At 43.5% G+C, this 21,306-nt stretch overlaps 1 protein-coding gene across 2 annotated transcripts in view; it reads left to right on the top strand.

The window, feature by feature from the left end:
• Positions 1–20,576, top strand: part of fstl4 (follistatin-like 4) — a 353,963-nt gene extending 333,387 nt beyond the window's left edge. For both annotated transcript variants that reach the window (XM_079834259.1, XM_079834258.1), the window contains 3 exons: positions 2,095–2,202; positions 14,543–14,652; positions 14,817–20,576. In XM_079834259.1, coding sequence (XP_079690385.1) covers positions 2,095–2,202; positions 14,543–14,652; positions 14,817–15,519 — 921 coding nt within the window. In that variant the 3' untranslated portion in view covers positions 15,520–20,576. The remainder of the gene's footprint in view (positions 1–2,094; positions 2,203–14,542; positions 14,653–14,816) is intronic.
• The last annotated feature ends 730 nt before the right edge of the window (positions 20,577–21,306 follow it).

The following is a 21,306-nucleotide window of genomic DNA, read 5'->3' as shown; positions in this document are numbered from 1 at the left end:
CCTTATAAAGAACCTTTTTGGCATATAGAGGTCTTTAAAATGGAGTCAGAAGCCTCTATATAGAACTACATTAAGCCTTTCTAAGGTCCTGTTTACAGCTGGTATTGAGATGTTTTGGTGGATCGGATCAAAAGTAGACGAGGGAGACACATTCCCGCTCACACCTGGTGTTTTAATCCGTCTCTTCTGTCCACGTTCAGCCACTTGTGTCCTGATTTCTTCGAGGGGAGGGTCAATGGGCGGGTGTTTTTCAGATCTTTAGATCTAATGGATGAAATAAGCTCATGTAATTTCCATATGAACACGAGCGGAGACGCCGGAGAAACACACGGAGAGCATCAGCTTTAGTTTCTGCTCTGACAGACACAAGAGCAGCTGAACGCTGTGAGTGTGTGTTAGACATCAGGAATGGAGAGAGAACATTGAGCTCGGGACGTTTCTCATCTTCAAACCAAACTTGTGTCTCCAGCCGAGTGTTTAAATCCTGTCTGGCTAGCGCGCATCCCATAATGTTTAGCATTAGGTCAGTCGGAGGAGAGTAGGATGGTTGGTTGGTTGGTTGGTTGGTTGGTTGGTTGGTTGGTTGGTTGGTTGGTTGGTTTGGTTGGTTGGTTGGATGGATGGTTGGACAGATGGACGGATGGATGGATGGATGGATGATTGGATGGATTGATGGGTGGGTGGATGGATGGATGGATGGATGGTTGGATGGATGATTGGATGTTTGGTTGGATGGTTGGATGGATGATTGGATGGTTGGATGGATGATTGGATGTTTGGTTGGATGGTTGGATGGATGATTGGATGTTTGGTTGGATGGTTGGATGGATGATTGGATGGTTGGATGGATGATTGGATGTTTGATTGGATGGATGGATGGATGGATGGATGGATGGATGGATGGATGGATGGATGGATGGATGGATGGATGGATGGATGGATGGATGGATGGATGGATGTTTGGTTGGATGGATGGATGGATGGATGGATGGATGGATGGATGGATGGATGGATGTTTGGTTGGATTGATGGTTGGATGGATGATTGGATGATTGGATGTTTGGTTGGATTGATGGTTGGATGGATGATTGGATGTTTGGTTGGATGGATGGATGATTGGATGTTTGGTTGGATTGATGGATGGATGGATGGATGGATGGATGGATGGATGGATGTTTGGTTGGTTGGATGGATGGATGGATGGATGGTTGGATGGATAATTGGATGGATGGATGGATGGATAGGTGGGTGGGTGGATGGATGTTTGGTTGGTTGGATGGATGTTTGGTTGGTTGGATGGATGTTTGGTTGGATGATTGGATGATTGGATGCTTGGTTGGATGGATGGATGTTTGGTTGGATGATTGGATGATTGGATGCTTGGTTGGATTGATGGATGGATGTTTGGATGGATGGGTGGATGGTTGGTTTGTTGGTTGGTTGGTTGGTGGATGGATGGATGGATTCATCACTCCTGTGTTCTCAGAAACTCAGGACCTGTTAACACCCATTATTAAAATGCTACTGACCTAATGCTAAACATTATGGGATGAGTGCTAGCCAGACGGGATTTAAACTCTCAGCTGGAGACACAAGTTTGGTTTGAAGATGAGAAACGTCCCGAGCTCAATGTTCTCTCTCCATTCCTGATGTCTAACACACACTCACAGCGTTCAGCTGCTCTTGAGTCTGTCAGAGCAGAAACTAAAGCTGATGCTCTCCGTGTGTTTCTCCAGCGTCTCCGCTCGTGTTCATATGTAAATTACATGAGCTTATTTCATCCATTAGATCTAAAGATCTGAAAAACACCCGCCCATAGACCAAAGAAATCAGGACACAAGTGGCTGAAAGTGGACAAAAGAGACGGATTAAAACACCAGGTGTGAGCAGGAATGTGTCTCCCTCGTCTACTTGTGATCCGATCCACCAAAACACATCTTAACTCCAGCTGTAAACAGGACCACAGAGACATTTGGAGCTTGCTTTTATTCTGAAAGTGTTCATAGTGAAACCACATCCTTTATTAGGTCACTTGCCAAAATAACTTTTCACTCTCGACAAGCACAAATGAATGAATTTCCCTCTCTCTGACAGGTTGTGGAAACAGACGCCATGCCCGTCAAACTCTTCTACGACAAATCTCATGATCAGCTGTGGGTGTTGAGCTGGAGAGACCCGCTGAAGTCCCGCTCTACGCTACAGGTGAGGTTTTGGGCCCAATTGTGTTTCGCCCAGTTAGTTCTCAAAGACTCTCAAGCACATTAGAGAGCTCACACATTCTTCACGCCGTCCCATCGTGATGTTTTTGAGCCCAAGAGTTCATTCAGTGGGGTTGTGAGGGGATATTTATCTGATAACAGTCTGTATTTTTGAACGTTAGGTTTAAATGTGCGACAGCCTTTGTTTGACAGACGTTTCTGCACAAGTTGTTTATTTGCACGTGTACACACTCGTTATTTTCAGTTCCCTGCCAGGTACACCAATTGACTGGAGCTGTATGTGAATTAGACGCTACGTGTAAACATTTGCCTGCTTCCCACTTTATTTTTCGTCAGGTTTGATCAGCACTGTCCCCATGTCAATGCACACGTATGAGAAACACACAGCCTCAAAGACAGAGCAAATGAAAGGCTTTTTATTAAACAAACAATGTGTATTTCCAGCCCCCATACACATGAATAATTCACGTTTTATTAAATAGTGGGGAAGTCCTCAGGTGTGTTTGCTTGTTCACCATGCCCACAGAGCGCCAGCCGCACCGAATAATGAAGGCGTTTGCTATGAATCACTCAGAAATGCTAAAGAGCACTTTTAGCGGGAAGCTGCATAATCAGCTGCAGGGGATATGGATTCACACCACAAATAAATGGCTTGATAATATTCGACTCATTTTGAATGTGTGCAATTGACCCGGGCATGGGCAATTTGTCGGGCCCGGAGGCAGTACTCAGCTCGAGAGGTGAAATATCAAACCCATTTTTTTAAATGGCTCAATATTCTTAGTCAAACATCTGAACCTGCTTGTCAGTTCATTAGATTAAACAAATTAGGGCTGAGGAGCGTGAGGGGAAATACAGCCGCATGTGTGCGCTTGGCTCGGATCCCGCACTCATCACACTGATTCACAAACCAAGAACTCATTGTTTGCTTTCATAATCATCTGCACTGGCCACTTCTTAACAAGCCGGCATTTTTTCTACCAGCAGCCATATCACCCTGTAGCCCAAGACTGGTTTCTCACTGAAGCTAAGCAGGGCTGAGCCTGGTCAGTACCTAGATGGGAGACTCCTGGGAAAACTAGATTGCTGCTGTTAGAGGTGTTAGTGAGGCCAGCAGGGGGTGCTCACCCTGTGGTCTGTGTGGGTCCTAACACCCCAGTATAGTGATGGGGACACTATACTGTAACAAACACCATCCTTCGGATGAGATGTTAAACCGGGGTCCTGACTCTCTGTGGTCATTAAAAATCCCAGGATGTCCTTCGATAAAGAGTAGGGGTGTAACCCCGGCATCCTGGCCAAATTTGTCCATTGGCCCCTGTACATCATGGCCTCCTTATCATCCCCATATATATATACGATTGGTATCATCGCTCTGTCTCCTCTCCACCAATCAGCTGGTGTGTGTGGTGGGCATTCTGGTGCAATATGGCTGCCGTCGCATCATCCAGGTGGTGCTGCACATTGGTGGTGGATGAGGAGACTCCCCCCTTCTATGTAAAGCGCTTTGAGTGCCTAGAAAAGTGCTATATAAATGTAACATATTATTAGTGGTGCTTGCGTAGCAAGGCATCACTATTACTATCTTGCCCCAGAACGGTTTTAGTGATGCCTTGCGAAGCAAGGCATCACCATCACTCTCAAACATACTTATTAGTGGGCCTTGCGAAGCAAGGCATCAATATTGTTATTCTCCATACTAATTAATATTCGTGGAGCTTGTTTAGCAAGGCGTATATATACTATGTAACCCAGGAACGGTTTATTAGTGGTGCTTGCGTAGCAAGGCATCACTATTACTATCTAGCCCGAAAACGGTTTTAGTGATGCCTTGCGAAGCAAGGCATCACCATCACTCTCAAACATACATATTAGTGTTGCTTGTGAAGCAATGCATCAATATTGTTAATCTCCATATTTTTAATATTAATGGTGCTTGCGTAGCAAGCCATAAATATATTTAGATCGGTTTATTATTAGTGGTGCTTGCGTAGCAAGGCATCACTATTACTATCTAGCCCGAAAACGGTTTTAGTGATGCCTTGCGAAGCAAGGCATCACCATCACTCTCAAACATACATATTAGTGTTGCTTGTGAAGCAATGCATCAATATTGTTAATCTCCATATTTTTAATATTAATGGTGCTTGCGTAGCAAGCCATAAATATATTTAGATCGGTTTATTATTATTATTATAATAATTATTCTTACTTCTGGACACTTTTTTGGCGCGCTTCTCCTCCCACATTTTTTGTCACAGACCCACGAATGAGGCGTCAAATCGACCGGCCTATACGGGAATGGTGTGCTATATCTTTTCTAAGGGATCGGGGGTACGATGTTCGCCCCAGGGGCGAAAAAGTAGCCGAAAAATCCCATTGACTTAACATTGCGACGAATTTTAACGAGTCATAACTCTGAGAGAGGATTTCGGAGAAATTCGTGTGTCACCACATTTGAAGAGGCTGGCAGGCCCTGTAAGATGACACATCGCAAAGGGGTGTGAGTTGTACCCCTGGGGCGCTAGAGCTCCCCAAATTTTCTCAAATTTCCCCATTGACTTATAATGGGGAGGGACGTCCCATCAAACTCATGTGTTTCTCTTACAATGGGAAATTGCATAGGGATTTTGTATTGACCATAGCTCTGGCTCACAGTGTCTCAGAGAGAAGGGGGTGGGCTCAATTTACTCAGACAGCCAATCACTATCTCAGGATGATTGTAAACCTATGAAGCCACGCCCTAGCAACCATTTAGAGCTCCCTAGCAACTAATCCCTTAGACTTACATTGAATGAGATGAAAGGGATATCTTTTGATAGAAGTGTCATAGAAACATGAGGGTGGGTTTGTTTGACTCGGGGCATCAACAGCCAATCACAAGTCACCTTCAACACTTCCTAGCCACGCCCTAGCAACCATTATCAAGCAGCCTAGCAACCGTTTAGCAAGACCTATATCTCTGCCTCAGAACATCATAGAGACATGGGGGTTGGTTTATATCATTCATACAGACAAGCAGTATCATCATTGGATGCTGCCAAGCCCCCTTAGCAACCAAACAGAGTACCCTAGCAACCATATACCAAGACCTATATCTCTGCCTCAGAACATCATAGAGACATAGGGGTTGGTTTATATCATTCATACAGACAAGCAGTATCATCATTGGATGCTGCCAAGCCCCCCTAGCAACCAAACAGAGTACCCTAGCAACCGTATACCAAGACCTATATCTCTGCTTCGGAACATCGTAGAGACATGGGGGTTGGTTTATATCATTCATACAGACAAGCAGTATCATCATTGGATGCTGCCAAGCCCCCCTAGCAACCAAACAGAGTACCCTAGCAACCATATACCAAGACCTATATCTCTGCCTCAGAACATCATAGAGGCATGGGGGTTGGTTTATATCATTCATACAGACAAGCAGTATCATCATTGGATGCTGCCAAGCCCCTCCATAGCAACCAAACAGAGTACCCTAGCAACCGTTTACCAAGACCTATATCTCTGCCTCAGAACATCATAGAGACATGGGGGTTGGTTTATATCATTCATACAGACAAGCAGTATCATCATTAGATGCTGCCAAGCCCCTCCATAGCAACCAAACAGAGTACCCTAGCAACCGTTTACCAAGACTTATATCTCAGCCTCAGAACAACATAGAGACATGGGGGTAGGTTTATATCATTCATTATGACAAGCAGTATCATCATTGGATGCTGCCATGCCACTCCATAGCAACCAAACAGAGTACCCTAGCAACCGTTTACCAAGACCTATATCTCAGCCCCAGAACATCCTACAGACTTGGGGGTGGCCTCTTTTGTTTCGGGTGAGAATCCAGTACACACAACATAGCATCCGAGAGGATTTTTTTGCCACGGCAAGCACCACTCACATTTTCTTCAGGAAATGTACATTCTAGTTAGTGGTGCTTGCGTAGCAAGGCATCACTATTACTATCTTGCCCCAGAACGGTTTTAGTGATGCCTTGCGCAGCAAGGCATCACCATCACTCTCAAACATACTTATTAGTGGGCCTTGCGAAGCAAGGCATCAATATTGTTATTCTCCATACTCATTAATATTCGTGGAGCTTGTTTAGCAAGGCGTATATATACTATGTAACCCAGGAACGGTTTATTAGTGGTGCTTGCGTAGCAAGGCATCACTATTACTATCTTACCTCAGAACGCTTTTTAGTGATGCCTTGCGCAGCAAGGCATCACCATCACTCTCAAACATACTTATTAGTGGGCCTTGCGAAGCAAGGCATCAATATTGTTATTCTCCATACTCATTAATATTCGTGGAGCTTATTTAGCAAGGCGTATATATACTATACACCCAGGAACGGTTTATTATTATTAGTGGTGCTTGCGTAGCAAGGCATCACTATTACTATCTAGCCCGAAAACGGTTTTAGTGATGCCTTGCGAAGCAAGGCATCACCATCACTCTCAAACATACATATTAGTGTTGCTTGTGAAGCAATGCATCAATATTGTTATTCTCCATATTTTTATTATTAATGGTGCTTGCGTAGCAAGCCGTAAATATTATTAGAACGGTTTATTATTATTCTTATTATTTCACACTACATTTCGGCGCGCTACTCCTCCCACATTTTTTGTCACAGACCCATGAATGAGGTGTCAAAACGTGCGGCCTAATCGGGAATGGTGTGCTATATCTTTTCTAAGGGGTCGGGGGTGCGGTGTTCGCCCCAGGGGCGAAAAAGTAGCGAAAAAAATCCCATAGACTTAACATTGGGAAAAATGCAAAAAAAAATTAACAAGTCATAACTCTAAGCGAGGATTTCGTAGAAACTCGTGGGTCACCACATTTGAAGAGGCTGACAGGCCCTGTAAGATGACACATCGCAATGGGGTGTGACTTGTACCCCTGGGGTGCAGGAGCTGCCTAAATTTGCCCCATTGACTTACTATGGGGAGGGACGTCCCATAAAACTCATGCGTTTCTCTTACTATGGGAAATTGCATAGGGATTTTGTATTGACCACAGCTCTGGCTCACAGTGTCTCAGAGACAAGGGGGTGGGCTCAATTTACTCAGACAGCCAATCACTATCTCAGGATGATTGTCAACCTATGAAGCCACGCCCTAGCAACCATTTAGAGCTCCCTAGCAACTGATCCCATAGACTTCCATTGAAAGAGATCAAAGGGATATCTTTGGATAGAAGTGTCAGAGAAACATGAAGGTGGGTTTGTTTGACTCGGGGCATCAACAGCCAATCACAAATCACCTTCAACTCTTCCTAGCCACGCCCTAGCAACCATTATCAAGCAGCCTAGCAACCGTTAATCACGACCTATATCTCTGCCTCAGAACATCATAGAGGCATGGGGGTTGGTTTATATCATTCATACTGACAAGCAGCCTTTGGAGTATTGTCATTGGATGCTGCCAAGCCACTCCATAGCAACCAAACAGAGTACCTTAGCAACCGTTTACCAAGACCTATATCTCTCCCTCAGAACATCATACAGACATGGGGGTTGGTTTATATCATTCATACTGACAAGCATTATCATCATTGGATGCTGCCAAGCCCCCCTAGCAACCAAACAGAGTACCCTAGCAACCGTATACCAAGACCTATATCTCTGCTTCAGAACATCATAGAGGCATGGGGGTTGGTTTATATCATTCATACAGACAAGCAGTATCATCATGGGATGCTGCCAAGCCCCCTTAGCAACCAAACAGAGTACCCTAGCAACCATATACCAAGACCTATATCTCTGCTTCGGAACATCGTAGAGACATGGGGGTTGGTTTATATCATTCATACAGACAAGCAGTATCATCATTGGATGCTGCCAAGCCCCCTTAGCAACCAAACAGAGTACCCTAGCAACCATATACCAAGACCTATATCTCTGCCTCAGAACATCGTAGAGACATGGGGGTTGGTTTATATCATTCATACAGACAAGCAGTATCATCATTGGATGCTGCCAAGCCCCCCTAGCAACCAAACAAAGTACCCTAGCAACCGTATACCAAGACCTATATCTCTGCTTCAGAACATCGTAGAGACATGGGGGTTGGTTTATATCATTCATACAGACAAGCAGTATCATCATTGGATGCTGCCAAGCCCCCCTAGCAACCAAACAGAGTACCCTAGCAACCGTATACCAAGACCTATATCTCTGCTTCAGAACATCATGGAGGCATGGGGGTTTGTTTATATCATTCATACAGACAAGCAGTATCATCATTGGATGCTGCCAAGCCCCCCTAGCAACCAAACAGAGTACCCTAGCAACCGTATACCAAGACCTATATCTCTGCTTCAGAACATCATAGAGGCATGGGGGTTGGTTTATATCATTCATACAGACAAGCAGTATCGTCATTGGATGCTGCCAAGCCCCCTTAGCAACCAAACAGAGTACCCTAGCAACCATATACCAAGACCTATATCTCTGCTTCAGAACATCGTAAAGACATGGGGGTTGGTTTATATCATTCATACAGACAAGCAGTATATTCATTGGATGCTGCCAAGCCCCCTTAGCAACCAAACAGAGTACCCTAGCAACCATATACCAAGACCTATATCTCTGCCTCAGAACATCATAGAGACATGGGGGTTGGTTTATATCATTCATACAGACAAGCAGTATCATCATTGGATGCTGCCAAGCCCCCCTAGCAACCAAACAGAGTACCCTAGCAACCGTATACCAAGACCTATATCTCTGCTTCGGAACATCGTAGAGACATGGGGGTTGGTTTATATCATTCATACAGACAAGCAGTATCATCATTGGATGCTGCCAAGCCCCCCTAGCAACCAAACAGAGTACCCTAGCAACCGTATACCAAGACCTATATCTCTGCTTCAGAACATCATAGAGGCATGGGGGTTGGTTTATATCATTCATAGAGACAAGCAGTATCATCATTGGATGCTGCCAAACTCCTCCATAGCAACCAAACAGAGTACCCTAGCAACCGTTTACCAAGACCTATATCTCTGCCTCAGAACATCCTAGAGACATGGGGGTTGGTTTATATCATTCATACAGACAAGCAGTATCATCATTGGATGCTGCCAAGCGCCTCCATAGCAACCAAACAGAGTACCCTAGCAACCGTTTACAAGGACCTATATCTCTGCATCAGAACATCGTAGAGGCATGGGGGTTGGGTCTTTTGACTCAGACTGGCAAATAGTCTTTAAATGTCACCCCATAAATTGTATAGCCACTCCATAGCAACCATATAGAGTACCCTAGCAACCGTACAAACACATGAATAGGACATATCTCAGCTCCAGAACATAGTACAGACTTGGGGGTGGCCTCTTTTGTTTCGGGTGAGAATCCAGTACACACAACATAGCATCCGAGAGGATTTTTTTGCCACGGCAAGCACCACTCACATTTTCTTCAGGAAATGTACATTCTAGTTATTAGTGGTGCTTGCGTAGCAAGGCATCACTATTACTATCTAGCCCCAGAACGAGTTTTAGTGATGCCTTGCGCAGCAAGGCATCACCATCACTCTCAAACATACTTATTAGTGATGCTTGCCAAGCAAGGCATCAATATTGTTATTCTCCATAATTAAAATTATTATTGGGGCTTGCGTAGCAACGCATAAATATTAATATCTCACCCCAGATCGGTTTATTATTATTCTTACTTCTGGACACTTTTTCGGCGCGCTTCTCCTCCCACATTTTTTGTCACAGACCCATGAATGAGGCGTCAAATCGACCGGCCTATACGGGAATGGTGTGCTATATCTTTTCTAAGAGGTCGGGGGTGCGATGTTCGCCCCAGGGGCGAAAAAGTAGCCCAAAAATCCCATTGACTTAACATTGCGACGAATTTTGACCCCTCGTAGCTCCGAGCGAGGATTTCGTAGAAACTCGTGACTTACCACATTTGAAGAGGCTGACAGGCCCAGTAAGATGACACATCGCAATGGGGTATAAGTTGTACCCCTGGGGTGCAGGAGCTGCCCAAAATTTTACCCCATTCATTGTCTATGGGGAGGATGTCCCGTTAAGCTCTTGTATCTCTTACTATGGGAAATTGCATAGGGATTTTGTATTGACCATAGCTCTGGCTCACAGTGTCTCAGAGACAAGGGGGTGGGCTCAATTTACTCAGAGAGCCAATCACTATCTCAGGATGATTGTCAACGTATGAAGCCACGCCCTAGCAACCATTTACAGCTCCCTAGCAACTGATCCCATAGACTTCCATTGAAAGAGATCAAAGGGATATCTTTGGATAGAAGTGTCATAGAAACACGAGGGTGGGTTTGTTTGACTCGGGGCATCAACAGCGAATCATCAATCACCGTCAACACTTCCTAGCCACGCCCTAGCAACCATTATCAAACAACCTAGCAACCGTTAACCAAGACCTATATCTCTGCCTCAGAACATCATAGAAGCATGGGGGTTGGTTTATATCATTCATACTGACAAGCAGCCTTTGACATATTGTCATTGGATGCTGCCAAGCCACTCCATAGCAACCAAAAAGAGTACCCTGGCAACCGTTTACCAAGACCTATATCTCTGCCTCAGAACATCATAGAGACATGGGGGTTGGTTTATATCATTCATACAGACAAGCAGTATCATCATTGGATGCTGCCAAGCCCCTCCATAGCAACCAAACAGAGTACCCTAGCAACCGTTTACCAAGACCTATATCTCTGCCTCAGAACATCATAGAGGCATGGGGGTTGGTTTATATCATTCATACAGACAAGCAGTATCATCATTGGATGCTGCCAAGCCCCTCCATAGCAACCAAACATAGTACCCTAGCAACCGTTTAGCAAGACCTATATCTCTGCCTCAGAACATCATAGAGACATGGGGGTTGGTTTATATCATTCATACAGACAAGCAGTATCATCATTGGATGCTGCCAAGCCCCCCTAGCAACCAAACAGAGTACCCTAGCAACCGTATACAAAGACCTATATCTCTGCTTCAGCACATCATAGAGGCATGGGGGTTGGTTTATATCATTCATACAGACAAGCAGTATCATCATTGGATGCTGCCAAGCCCCCTTAGCAACCAAACAGAGTACCCTAGCAACCATATACCAAGACCTATATCTCTGCTTCAGAACATCATAGACACATGGGGGTTGGTTTATATCATTCATACAGACAAGCAGTATCATCATTGGATGCTGCCAAGCCCCCTTAGCAACCAAATAGAGTACCCTAGCAACCATATACCAAGACCTATATCTCTGCCTCAGAACATCATAGAGACATGGGGGTTGCTTTATATCATTCATACAGACAAGCAGTATCATCATTGGATGCTGCCAAGCCCCCCTAGCAACCAAACAGAGTACCCTAGCAACCGTATACCAAGACCTATATCTCTGCATCAGAACATCATAGAGACATGGGGGTTGGTTTATATCATTCATACAGACAAGCAGTATCATCATTGGATGCTGCCAAGCCCCCCTAGCAACCAAACAGAGTACCCTAGCAACCGTATACCAAGACCTATATCTCTGCTTCAGAACATCATAGAGGCATGGGGGTTGGTTTATATCATTCATACAGACAAGCAGTATCATCATTGGATGCTGCCAAACCCCTCCATAGCAACCAAACAGAGTACCCTAGCAACCGTTTACCAAGACCTATATCTCTGCCTCAGAACATCCTAGAGACATGGGGGTTGGTTTATATCATTCATACAGACAAGCAGTATCATCATTGGAAGCTGCCAAGCCCCTCCATAGCAACCAAACACAGTTCCCTAGCAACCGTTTACAAGGACCTATATCTCTGCATCAGAACATCGTAGAGGCATGGGGGTTGGGTCTTTTGACTCAGACTGGCAAATAGTCTTTAAATGTCACCCCATAAATTGTATAGCCACTCCATAGCAACCATTTAGAGTACCCTAGCAACCGTACAAACACATGAATAGGACATATCTCAGCTCCAGAACATCGTACAGACTTGGGGGTGGCCTCTTTTGTTTCGGGTGAGAATCCAGTACAGACAACATGGCATCCGAGAGGATTTTTTTGCCACGGCAAGCACCACTCACATTTTCTTCAGGAAATGTACATTCTAGTTATTATTATTATTCTAGAGCCAGAGTTTCCAAGCGGTTTCAAAATAATCGTTGTGAACTAAGCCACTAAATATCACATATTATAAATACAAATATGGCGTGATCCAGGATTTCACACGTACCACATGTGGGCCGACACTATGTTGCTGTCTGGGTATGTTTACACAACAACAATGTGCTTAAAACTGAGAAGTTTTTCCTTTGACATTTCTGCGTACGGATGACACCATTGTCAAACCGATCCCCGTTCACACGTATCCGCAGAAACTACTAAAAATGCTGTATTCTGCTGCCAGGACATTAGATGGCGATGAAACACTTCAGACTGAACATACAGAGTATGCACGTGCATGACGTCACTGTTTTCACAGATTCGCATTGTTATTGTTTACATGACCCGTTTTCAGAAGTTTTGTTTTCAGGCACCCAAAACGCTGTTGTCATGTAAATGAACGGCTAAAACGCATACAATTTTTAAATTTTTTGTTGAAAACGGTGTTGTGTAAACAGACCCTTTAGGCAGTGGCTGAAGTCAGTTGTAGTTCTTGGCTGAATCTGAAATCGCCCCCTATACCCTCATATGGGGCACTATTTGAGGGGACAGCCATTTGTAGTGGTGTCCAAAACCATAGTGGACGTTATTGAGTGCACTCATTCTATCCCACATTGCACCGCAATAACGAGTGTACAGCCGATGTACACACAACGGCTATCCGACCTCACGCACTCATTTTCATTCACTCCTTCAAGTGAACTGTATTAGTGGACTAACATATGGAATAGTGAATGAGGGTTTGGGGGGCGATTTCGGATTCAGCCTTTGTGTTTCTCTTTTCTTCTCTGATTCTGCTTATTAACAGCAGGTGTTCATCACTAATACTCAGTCATCACTTCATTATCTCATTAACTCCAACACTGCTTCAATGGTACTTTAACTTCAACTAAAATTCAAATTTAGACCAAAATAGTTTTTTGAGTGTACATTAAAACTAAATTACAATCTTGTCATGCTTTAAAGAAGCACACTTATTTTGATGTGTTGACTAACATACTAAAACACGTGCAGAGTACTTGATTATAATTTTAACTGTGATGTTTTATTCAAAGTTAGCACTAAATTGCAACCTCCTCATTACAAATGAGTAATTACACATTTATTTAAACGCATGACATACCAATTTCAATGGAGATGACATTAAAGTATATTTTAATTTACCATATATGCTTGTCAGTAAATGTATCAGTATATTTTAACCATATTTCAAAGACATTATGAAATTACATTGAGGATGTACTTAAGTGGGTAAAAAAGCACTAAGTTCAGCTAAAAGCATTTAATATAAAAATAAAACATGGACAAACATTGCATTCAGTTTGCACTTAAATATATTTTTAAAGGTATATTATATTAAGTGTACAAACATTTAAATAAATAATTTGGTACAATGCACTTATTGTGTACACACAGTACATGTTTGTACTTAAATTAAAAAGATACCTGGTGACACTTTATTTTACAGTGCCATTGTTATATATGTTATGTGTACTTACCATAGTAATAACTATAAATTATGCATAACTAAATGCAACTAACCCTCAACCAAACCCTATAGGAAGTACATGTATTTAATTAATATTACATCCTGGTTAACGACCAATTTTAATGACTTACAGCCATTATATATATTTTGGTCACACTTTAGTTTAGGGTCCAATTTTCACTGTTAACTAACTATTAATCCTAGTAATATGCATGTGATATGAATGCTAATAAGCAGTGAGAATTGTACCCTAAAGTGTTACCATTTTTTTAATAGCTAAATTAATTTGGCGAAGAATATGATTGAATACTGACTAGAGGAGAAGCTAGGTTTTAAATGAGTCAGTTTCAGTATTACACATGATGATTGACTGCTAAGGGATTGGGAAAAGCACAATATGCATGATTAAACACTCATCATGGGGCTCTAGGACAGTTTCACACCACTATTTACAGTAAATTCATGAATGTCATTATATGTAAAGCAAGAGTAATCATTGCACAGACTGAAAACACAAGCGCTTATTTGTTAGATTACGACAGAAGATGTTATCCATTTCTATTAAGATCTTTGCGTATTGTCTGCTCGGTCCGGTCAGATTTAAGACACTCTACATGGTTGTAATATTACTTTCACTTGTTTCCATTTTTTAAGGTGATCACTTCAGCGAGTGCGGTGGAGCAGCGTCAGATCGTTCACACTCCGTTTGAAAGAGTGGAGGATTTCTACATCCCTCCCACCAACCTCATTATCACCCACGTAAGGTACGGAGCGATCGTCACTGCTCAGCGTGCATGACCTATGCCAGATTTTCAGCATAATTCTTCCAAAAATTGGAAGTGAGCAAATGACGTTTGTAATTAACAGCGCAGCACTTAATAAATCTGCAGAAAGATCATTAACCTGTCTTTGGCCATTGTCATCTTAGGTTTGGCTTTGTCTACTTAAAATCGGAGGCTGCGGTGCATAAAATCGACCTTGAGACACTTCATCTCGTCAAGACCATCAGTCTGAAGAACTACAGCTGTATTCCAGCCAGCATGGCCTACACTCATTTAAGCGGCTATTATTTTATCGAGTGCCAAGTTGAGAACCGTTCAGCTCCGAGCTCACAGCTTCTCATTGACAGCGTAAGCGACACAGTGATTGGACCCAATCCCGACATCAACGGCCAGCCGTTCGTCTCTCCAGACGGACGTTTCATCGTCTCCATGGATAAGCGACATGGCAAGCTCCAAGTCCAGACCATCTCCTTCAGCGGTGAGCTGCAGTTAAGCCATGAAGTGGATGTCTCGATTCCACTTGCAGACTTGGAGTTTCAGCCGTCCTTCACGGAGACCAACCAGTATGTGGTCGTGACCTCTTCGGCTCAGGGCTCGGAGTTGGTGTTCTCGGACCTGGCGTCGGGAAGAGCAAAATCCCTTCAAAACGTCAAGGATCCAATCCCAGCCAGCAGCTGGCCTTGGGGGGACGCCAATAGGGTGGTGGTCTCCAGCGGGGTGTTTGGACGATACTTGGTCACGTCATCGGCCGAGTCCCTGTTCGTTCTGGACGGCAAACAGAGCGGCCCTCACTGTGAGGTGTCAGACGTCAAGAGAGGGAACACAGTGGTTTGGGTGGGTGAGGTATGAGTGGCGTACCGCGGGCCGGTTCTGCAGAGGATTGCGTCGGCCAACTGGGCCAAAGCTCGGGAAAACCTGCAAATGGACTTGACCCTAGTAGCGAGTTAAACGAACACATGTGCAGGTTTCTGTACAAGTACACACACATGCACACAAATTCAACAACAACAAGAAACCTTATCGAACAAGGGAATGACTGAAAACACCCTTCAGTGCAACAGTGAGCTAATTTAATTAAATTTAATGCACTTCCTTGTTAGCAGAAATAGTGTTAAGCAGCAGACAGGTTAGGTGACGACTGAACTATGCACAATGCTTTATAACGTTTTTCAGTGTTTTTGTTTTTCACTTGTGAATATACAGTCACTGCAGGAAATATGTCCATCAGTGTCACGTCTGTTTATGTCAGTGTAGAAGATTGTGTTGTTTGCATTGTCCCAGTGTTTCTGACTATACTTTCAACAGCTTGTTGTTTTTTTACAGTTATTAGTACAACACCTAGTAGTAAACATGTTACAGTAACATTTAACATTTTCCTCTTCGTAAATTCGTTTAAATGTGATGAGTGCTTTCTGTTGTCCTGAAAGCTTTCTGTGTGTGTGTTTGGTACACTTTGGGAACACATTTGTCAATTATCAGTACAACACTTAATAATAAACACGTTACAATAACATTTAGCATTTTTCACTTTGTAAGCCGTCTGAGGCACGTGTTGAATCAGGAGTTGAATCACTTTAATCTTATATATCCCTGTGACGCATGACGGCGTATCATGGAAGTTATAAAGGACACCTGGAACAAACAGCGTCAGCTTCTGATTGGCTGAAGTAAGTCACTCAGGCATGCTGGAAGTATGGCAAGGCAATACAAGGCCCTTTCACACAGAGATTCCGGAAAATACACTGATAATGTGTCCCAGGATCATTTGATTTTGGTTCATTCACACTGCCAGTGATTTTCTGGAATCTGTGCATCCTTTCACACACATTCTGTAAAGATATGTGACATCAGGATGTGGTGTGTAATGTACGCGTCGAAAACGCTAATGTTGTGGTACAACAGCGGAAGTGTTCGCATTGAACAACATGGCAGCTGATCAGGCATTAGATGTTGATGTGCAAACTTTGTTGTTTGTGCAACGTGAACGTTGATCTGCATTTAAAGAGTCACACAATAACTACTCCATTGCGATGGTACATGCGTCATCACTACAACACACCCCTTACGGCACTGGTCCTGACTTTTTTTCAAACAGGGCGTGTTCTGGGACTGATCCCAGCAATGTTACTAGGTCCCCATCCCGGGATCAATCCCAGGACGTGTTTGTGTTCACACAGAAGGCACTCTAGCAATTCTATGGCAATTTTCTGGGATCAGCACTCTGTGTGAAAAGGGGCTACAGAGTCTCACTCCCTTTTCAAGGAACCAGGGTTACAGCCGTAACCAAGATATGCCCTTTCAAGGGAACTCAACAACGCATCAAAATGTTGACGCTATGGGAACATTCATACCCACTGCACCATTCTGACACATGCCTATCCTAGTGTGAATCATGTTGAGCACTGCTTGGGACATAAGAACAAATGGGACACCATATAGTCTCATGGACTTAATGATCACATGTACGTGGCAGTCCAAAAGACCGTAAGTGTGCATATTAAGTGTGTAATTTGGGGCAGGGGTACCAGAGGATGTCTCCCCAAAGATCTACCGCCCAAAGGTGTGTGGTAAGCCTTTAGCGTGGAGGGGGATAGTCCAGCAGCAAAATGATTCAGAAGGAACTCCAGCACTGAACCAACTGGACAGTCAACTGGTCGAACTGGTTTTCTCTGCACCTTTAAGTGAGGAGTCGGGGGCAGTTTTGTCCTCTGCATTTGTCCTCTGCATTTAATCCATTCAAGTGCACACACATTAGGAGTAGTGAGTAGTGAACACACACACACACACACTGTAAATCATGGACACACACACACGGAGCAGTGGGCAGCCATTTTCTGTAGCGACCGGGGAATGATTGGGGGTTCGGTGAATTCCTCAAGGGCACCTCAGTCATTTCCTGCCACAGTTGAGAATCAAACCCACAACCTTTGGGTTACAAATCTGACTCTCTAAACATTAGGCCACAACTGCCCCCAAAGAACCTAATGGTTTGAGAGTCCAACTTGTAACCTGAAGATCGCAGGTTCGCGTCTCAGTACCAGCAGGAAATGTAGGGGGGGGGGGGATGAACAACGCTCTCTTCCACTCTCATTACCCACAACTGAGGTGAGCAAGGCACCTAATCCCCAATCGCTCCCAGGCCACCGCAGTAAAAAAAATTGCTGCCCACTCCTCCGAGTGTGTGTTCACGGAGTATGTTCAAAACTCTGTGTGGATGTGTGCGCACTTGGCTGGGTGAAATGCAGAGCACATTTGGGTCACGATACTTGGCTACACGTCGCTTTCTAACTTTCTGAAGGCTTAAAGTTGCCTCGTGGAGGGAGCTCTCAAGTTTAAGATGGTCTCGACAACCTTGGTTGAGAGACCGGAGTTCAGGAGTTGATTCCCCCACAGTGGCCAAACCCATAGCTTCCACATATCTTGCCGGAGGGGGATAGATTGTGCCCACGGCCTGTGACAGGAGATACCTCCTGATGGGAATCTCCCAGGGAGAGCCATCCAGGAGAGACATCAGGTCAGCGAACCATACTCGAGCCAACTGGCTAACTCTCTGTACAACTCCCCGGAGCAGAGCATTTGGGGTAAATGTGTACAGATGTAACAGACGTAGGTTAGTGAGAACTCTGCATGTAAACCTCGCTTCCCTGAATTCAAGAGGTGCTCTAGCGACTGGCGCTTATAATAATAATTAGTTACATTTATATAGTGCTTTTCTGGGTACTCAAAGTGCTTTACATATAGAAGGGGGGAGTATCCTCAACCAACACCAATGTGCAGCACCACCTGGATGATGCGACGGCAGCCATATTGTGCCAGAATGCCCACCACACACCATCTGATTGGTGGAGAGGAGACAAAGTGATAAGGCCAATCAGGATATGGGGATGATTAGGAGGCCATGATGGACGGGGGACAATGGGCAAATTTGGGCAGGATGCCGGGGTTACACCCCTACTCTTTATCGAAGGACATTCTGGGATTTTTAATGACCACTGAGAGTCAGGACCCCGGTTTAACATCTCATCCGAAGGACGATGCTTGTTACAGTATAGTGTTCCCATCACTATATTGAGGTTTTAGGACCCACACAGACCATAGGTTGAGCACCCCCTGCTGGTCTTACTAACACCATTCTAGATTTCCCAGAAGTCTTGGGCTACAGGGTGATATGGCTGCTGGCAGGACTTTCGTCTTTAGCCTCCTTGTTAGAGCGTCTGACTCCCACACGGATGGGCCAGGGTTTGAGTCCCGCTTAAAGCGGGCAGTTCGAACCGGAGGGCTACACAGACATAGCCTCGACCATGACATGGCATCCCCAGTGGAGCCGGATGCGTGAGGGATAACCAGAGCGGACAGCACATCGTCTCTTGAGATGCAAACAAGGCCACTTCTGCCTGGTCGAACTTCCTCCAAATCAACTCCAAATAGACATGAACAGAGCAACACAGAGCACTCACTGAAGACACAGAAGCTGACGCTGTTTTTTTTTCCGGATATCCTTTATAGCTTCTGCATTATAAAGTAGGAATTGTGAGATGTAAACTTGCAATTCAGAGGGAAAACTTCAGCTCACAATTCAATCGGAATTGTGAGATAAAACATGCCACCAATAGTTCAGAGCCATCTTTAGTTTCGTTAAAGTATTCCTACAAATACATAGCTGAAGAATAGACTAGAGAATAATAATGAAAGTATATTTTTGTTAACCAGAGTTAGGCTATGAGTTCCACTGTGCAGTACATTCAACACACGTGAAGCAAATTAGAGCACTGTTGCACTGAACGCACACCATCACTACTGAGACGACCACAGGCGCAGCTTCAAATCACCCCGTTTGAGACAAAATGGCTAAATTGGCAATTCAATGTGCTTTCAAGCTCAGTCAGATATGCATGAGTACACGATTACTTTAGAAAGCCAGATGGTTAGACCTCAACGAGCATCACACTGGACACAGATATGCCCAAACAAACCTAATTAAACTCCGTGGGCTAACAATCATTCAATAAATGTGCTCTTCATGTATTAACTGTAGAGTGATTTGAGTTTGTGTCCTTCACAAACCAGAGTCACAGACATTGTAATGCTCTTGTAAGAGAATAGTTAGAGCAGTGTGAACATTGTGTGTCCAATTTATGAGGGAAATGGCCTGAACAAAATAGAGGTTTGTCACAAGAGAATTGATCAACGTTAAAAATCTGTTTTGTTCAAGACTAAACTAGCTGCACACGTTTTGTATAATAATACAGTATGCCCTGCACATAATATGACGTTCTTTTAAAATATCTGCATTTTGTGTGTGCGTGTGTGCGTGAGTGTGTGTTCACGGTTCTTTTTAGCACTGAATTTCCAGCCTGACTTTTGCCAACGAGGCAGAAATGAAGCATCTTGTGCCTCATTGAGTCACATTTACGTCCTCATCCATTTGTCTTCATTACACTCTATTGTCCCTAGACTGTTTCAGCCTGTTCTTGTCCTCATCATGTACATTTGTTTCTTCAGTGTGTTATAGACCTCTTCAACACCCCAACCTCTGTTCATGTGTGTCATGAAAACCTTTATTAAGAGCTGAGGCTCATGAAGTGTTTGCATTTGCCAATCACAGTACGTCGAGAACCAAAGGCTTTATTTGTTTTGTTATAATCTTTTTCACTTTGATTATTTATTTATCAGAAATTCAGTTATATAATCCATAACTATATTCTGATATTTTGCGTAATTGAGAGCATTTTTTTAATTAATATGACATTTCCTTATTATGATGTTGTCCAGGAGCATCGTATAATCCGAATGAAACTGTTTGTGTGGTGTATTCGGTCTTTTATTGCTTAATTCTGTGTATGTGTAAGATTTGTTTCTCCCAAAGTACATTTTGTATGGCAAATAAAACCTGGTCCTTAAGTGTGTATGTTAGCACCACTTATTCTTCAGTTTGATTCACATAGACATTAAAATCACATCAACATGTATTTTTCAGTCATGACAAAAATGCCAAGGGCCTAAACTCAATGACGAGAAATGATTTATTTTCATGTATGTATTTCTTTATTTGAAATAACCTTTAACAGTCTTTTAGCTGTCTTTGTGCTGGTTAATCTATATCTCTATGCAACACAGTTTTCAGCATTAAGGCAATAACTGTTGAAATGTTGACGTTTTGCAACCCAGTAATTGCTACTTTTGTTTTTTTGTTGATTTATGTTCGTCTCTCTATGTAATGTAACTGACCACACCAGCAAGTTTTCGTCTAGTTCTCAGCTTGTCTCGTGGTCAAGCGGCACCATGTTCTGTTCATGTGTGTGTGTGTGTGTGTGTGTATGTGCGTTATGTTGATTTGTTGTAAAATTGTGAAATGTTACACTTTTCGGAAAGATAGTGGCTTTACTTAATTCACAGATGTGCTTCATGGGATGTAGAACAGTTGAAATGTCATGGTCATAATTTTAGTGAAGTAAGTATCTGTAACAAACATTAAAACAAACCCAGATTCCTGAGGTCCCGGTACACCCGAGTGATTTATTAGCATTGGTTGTATAGATACTTTTATTGTATAATGTATTATAGTGTTGCCTGGGATATATATTTCTTCCAGTTTTACAATAAAAGATGAGACCCGAACGTTTCGCAGTATGTGGC

This window comes from Gobio gobio (assembly GCF_949357685.1).
Source record: "Gobio gobio genome assembly, chromosome: 14".
NCBI lineage: Eukaryota > Metazoa > Chordata > Actinopteri > Cypriniformes > Gobionidae > Gobio > Gobio gobio.
This window is presented reverse-complemented; position numbering and strand designations above follow the sequence as displayed.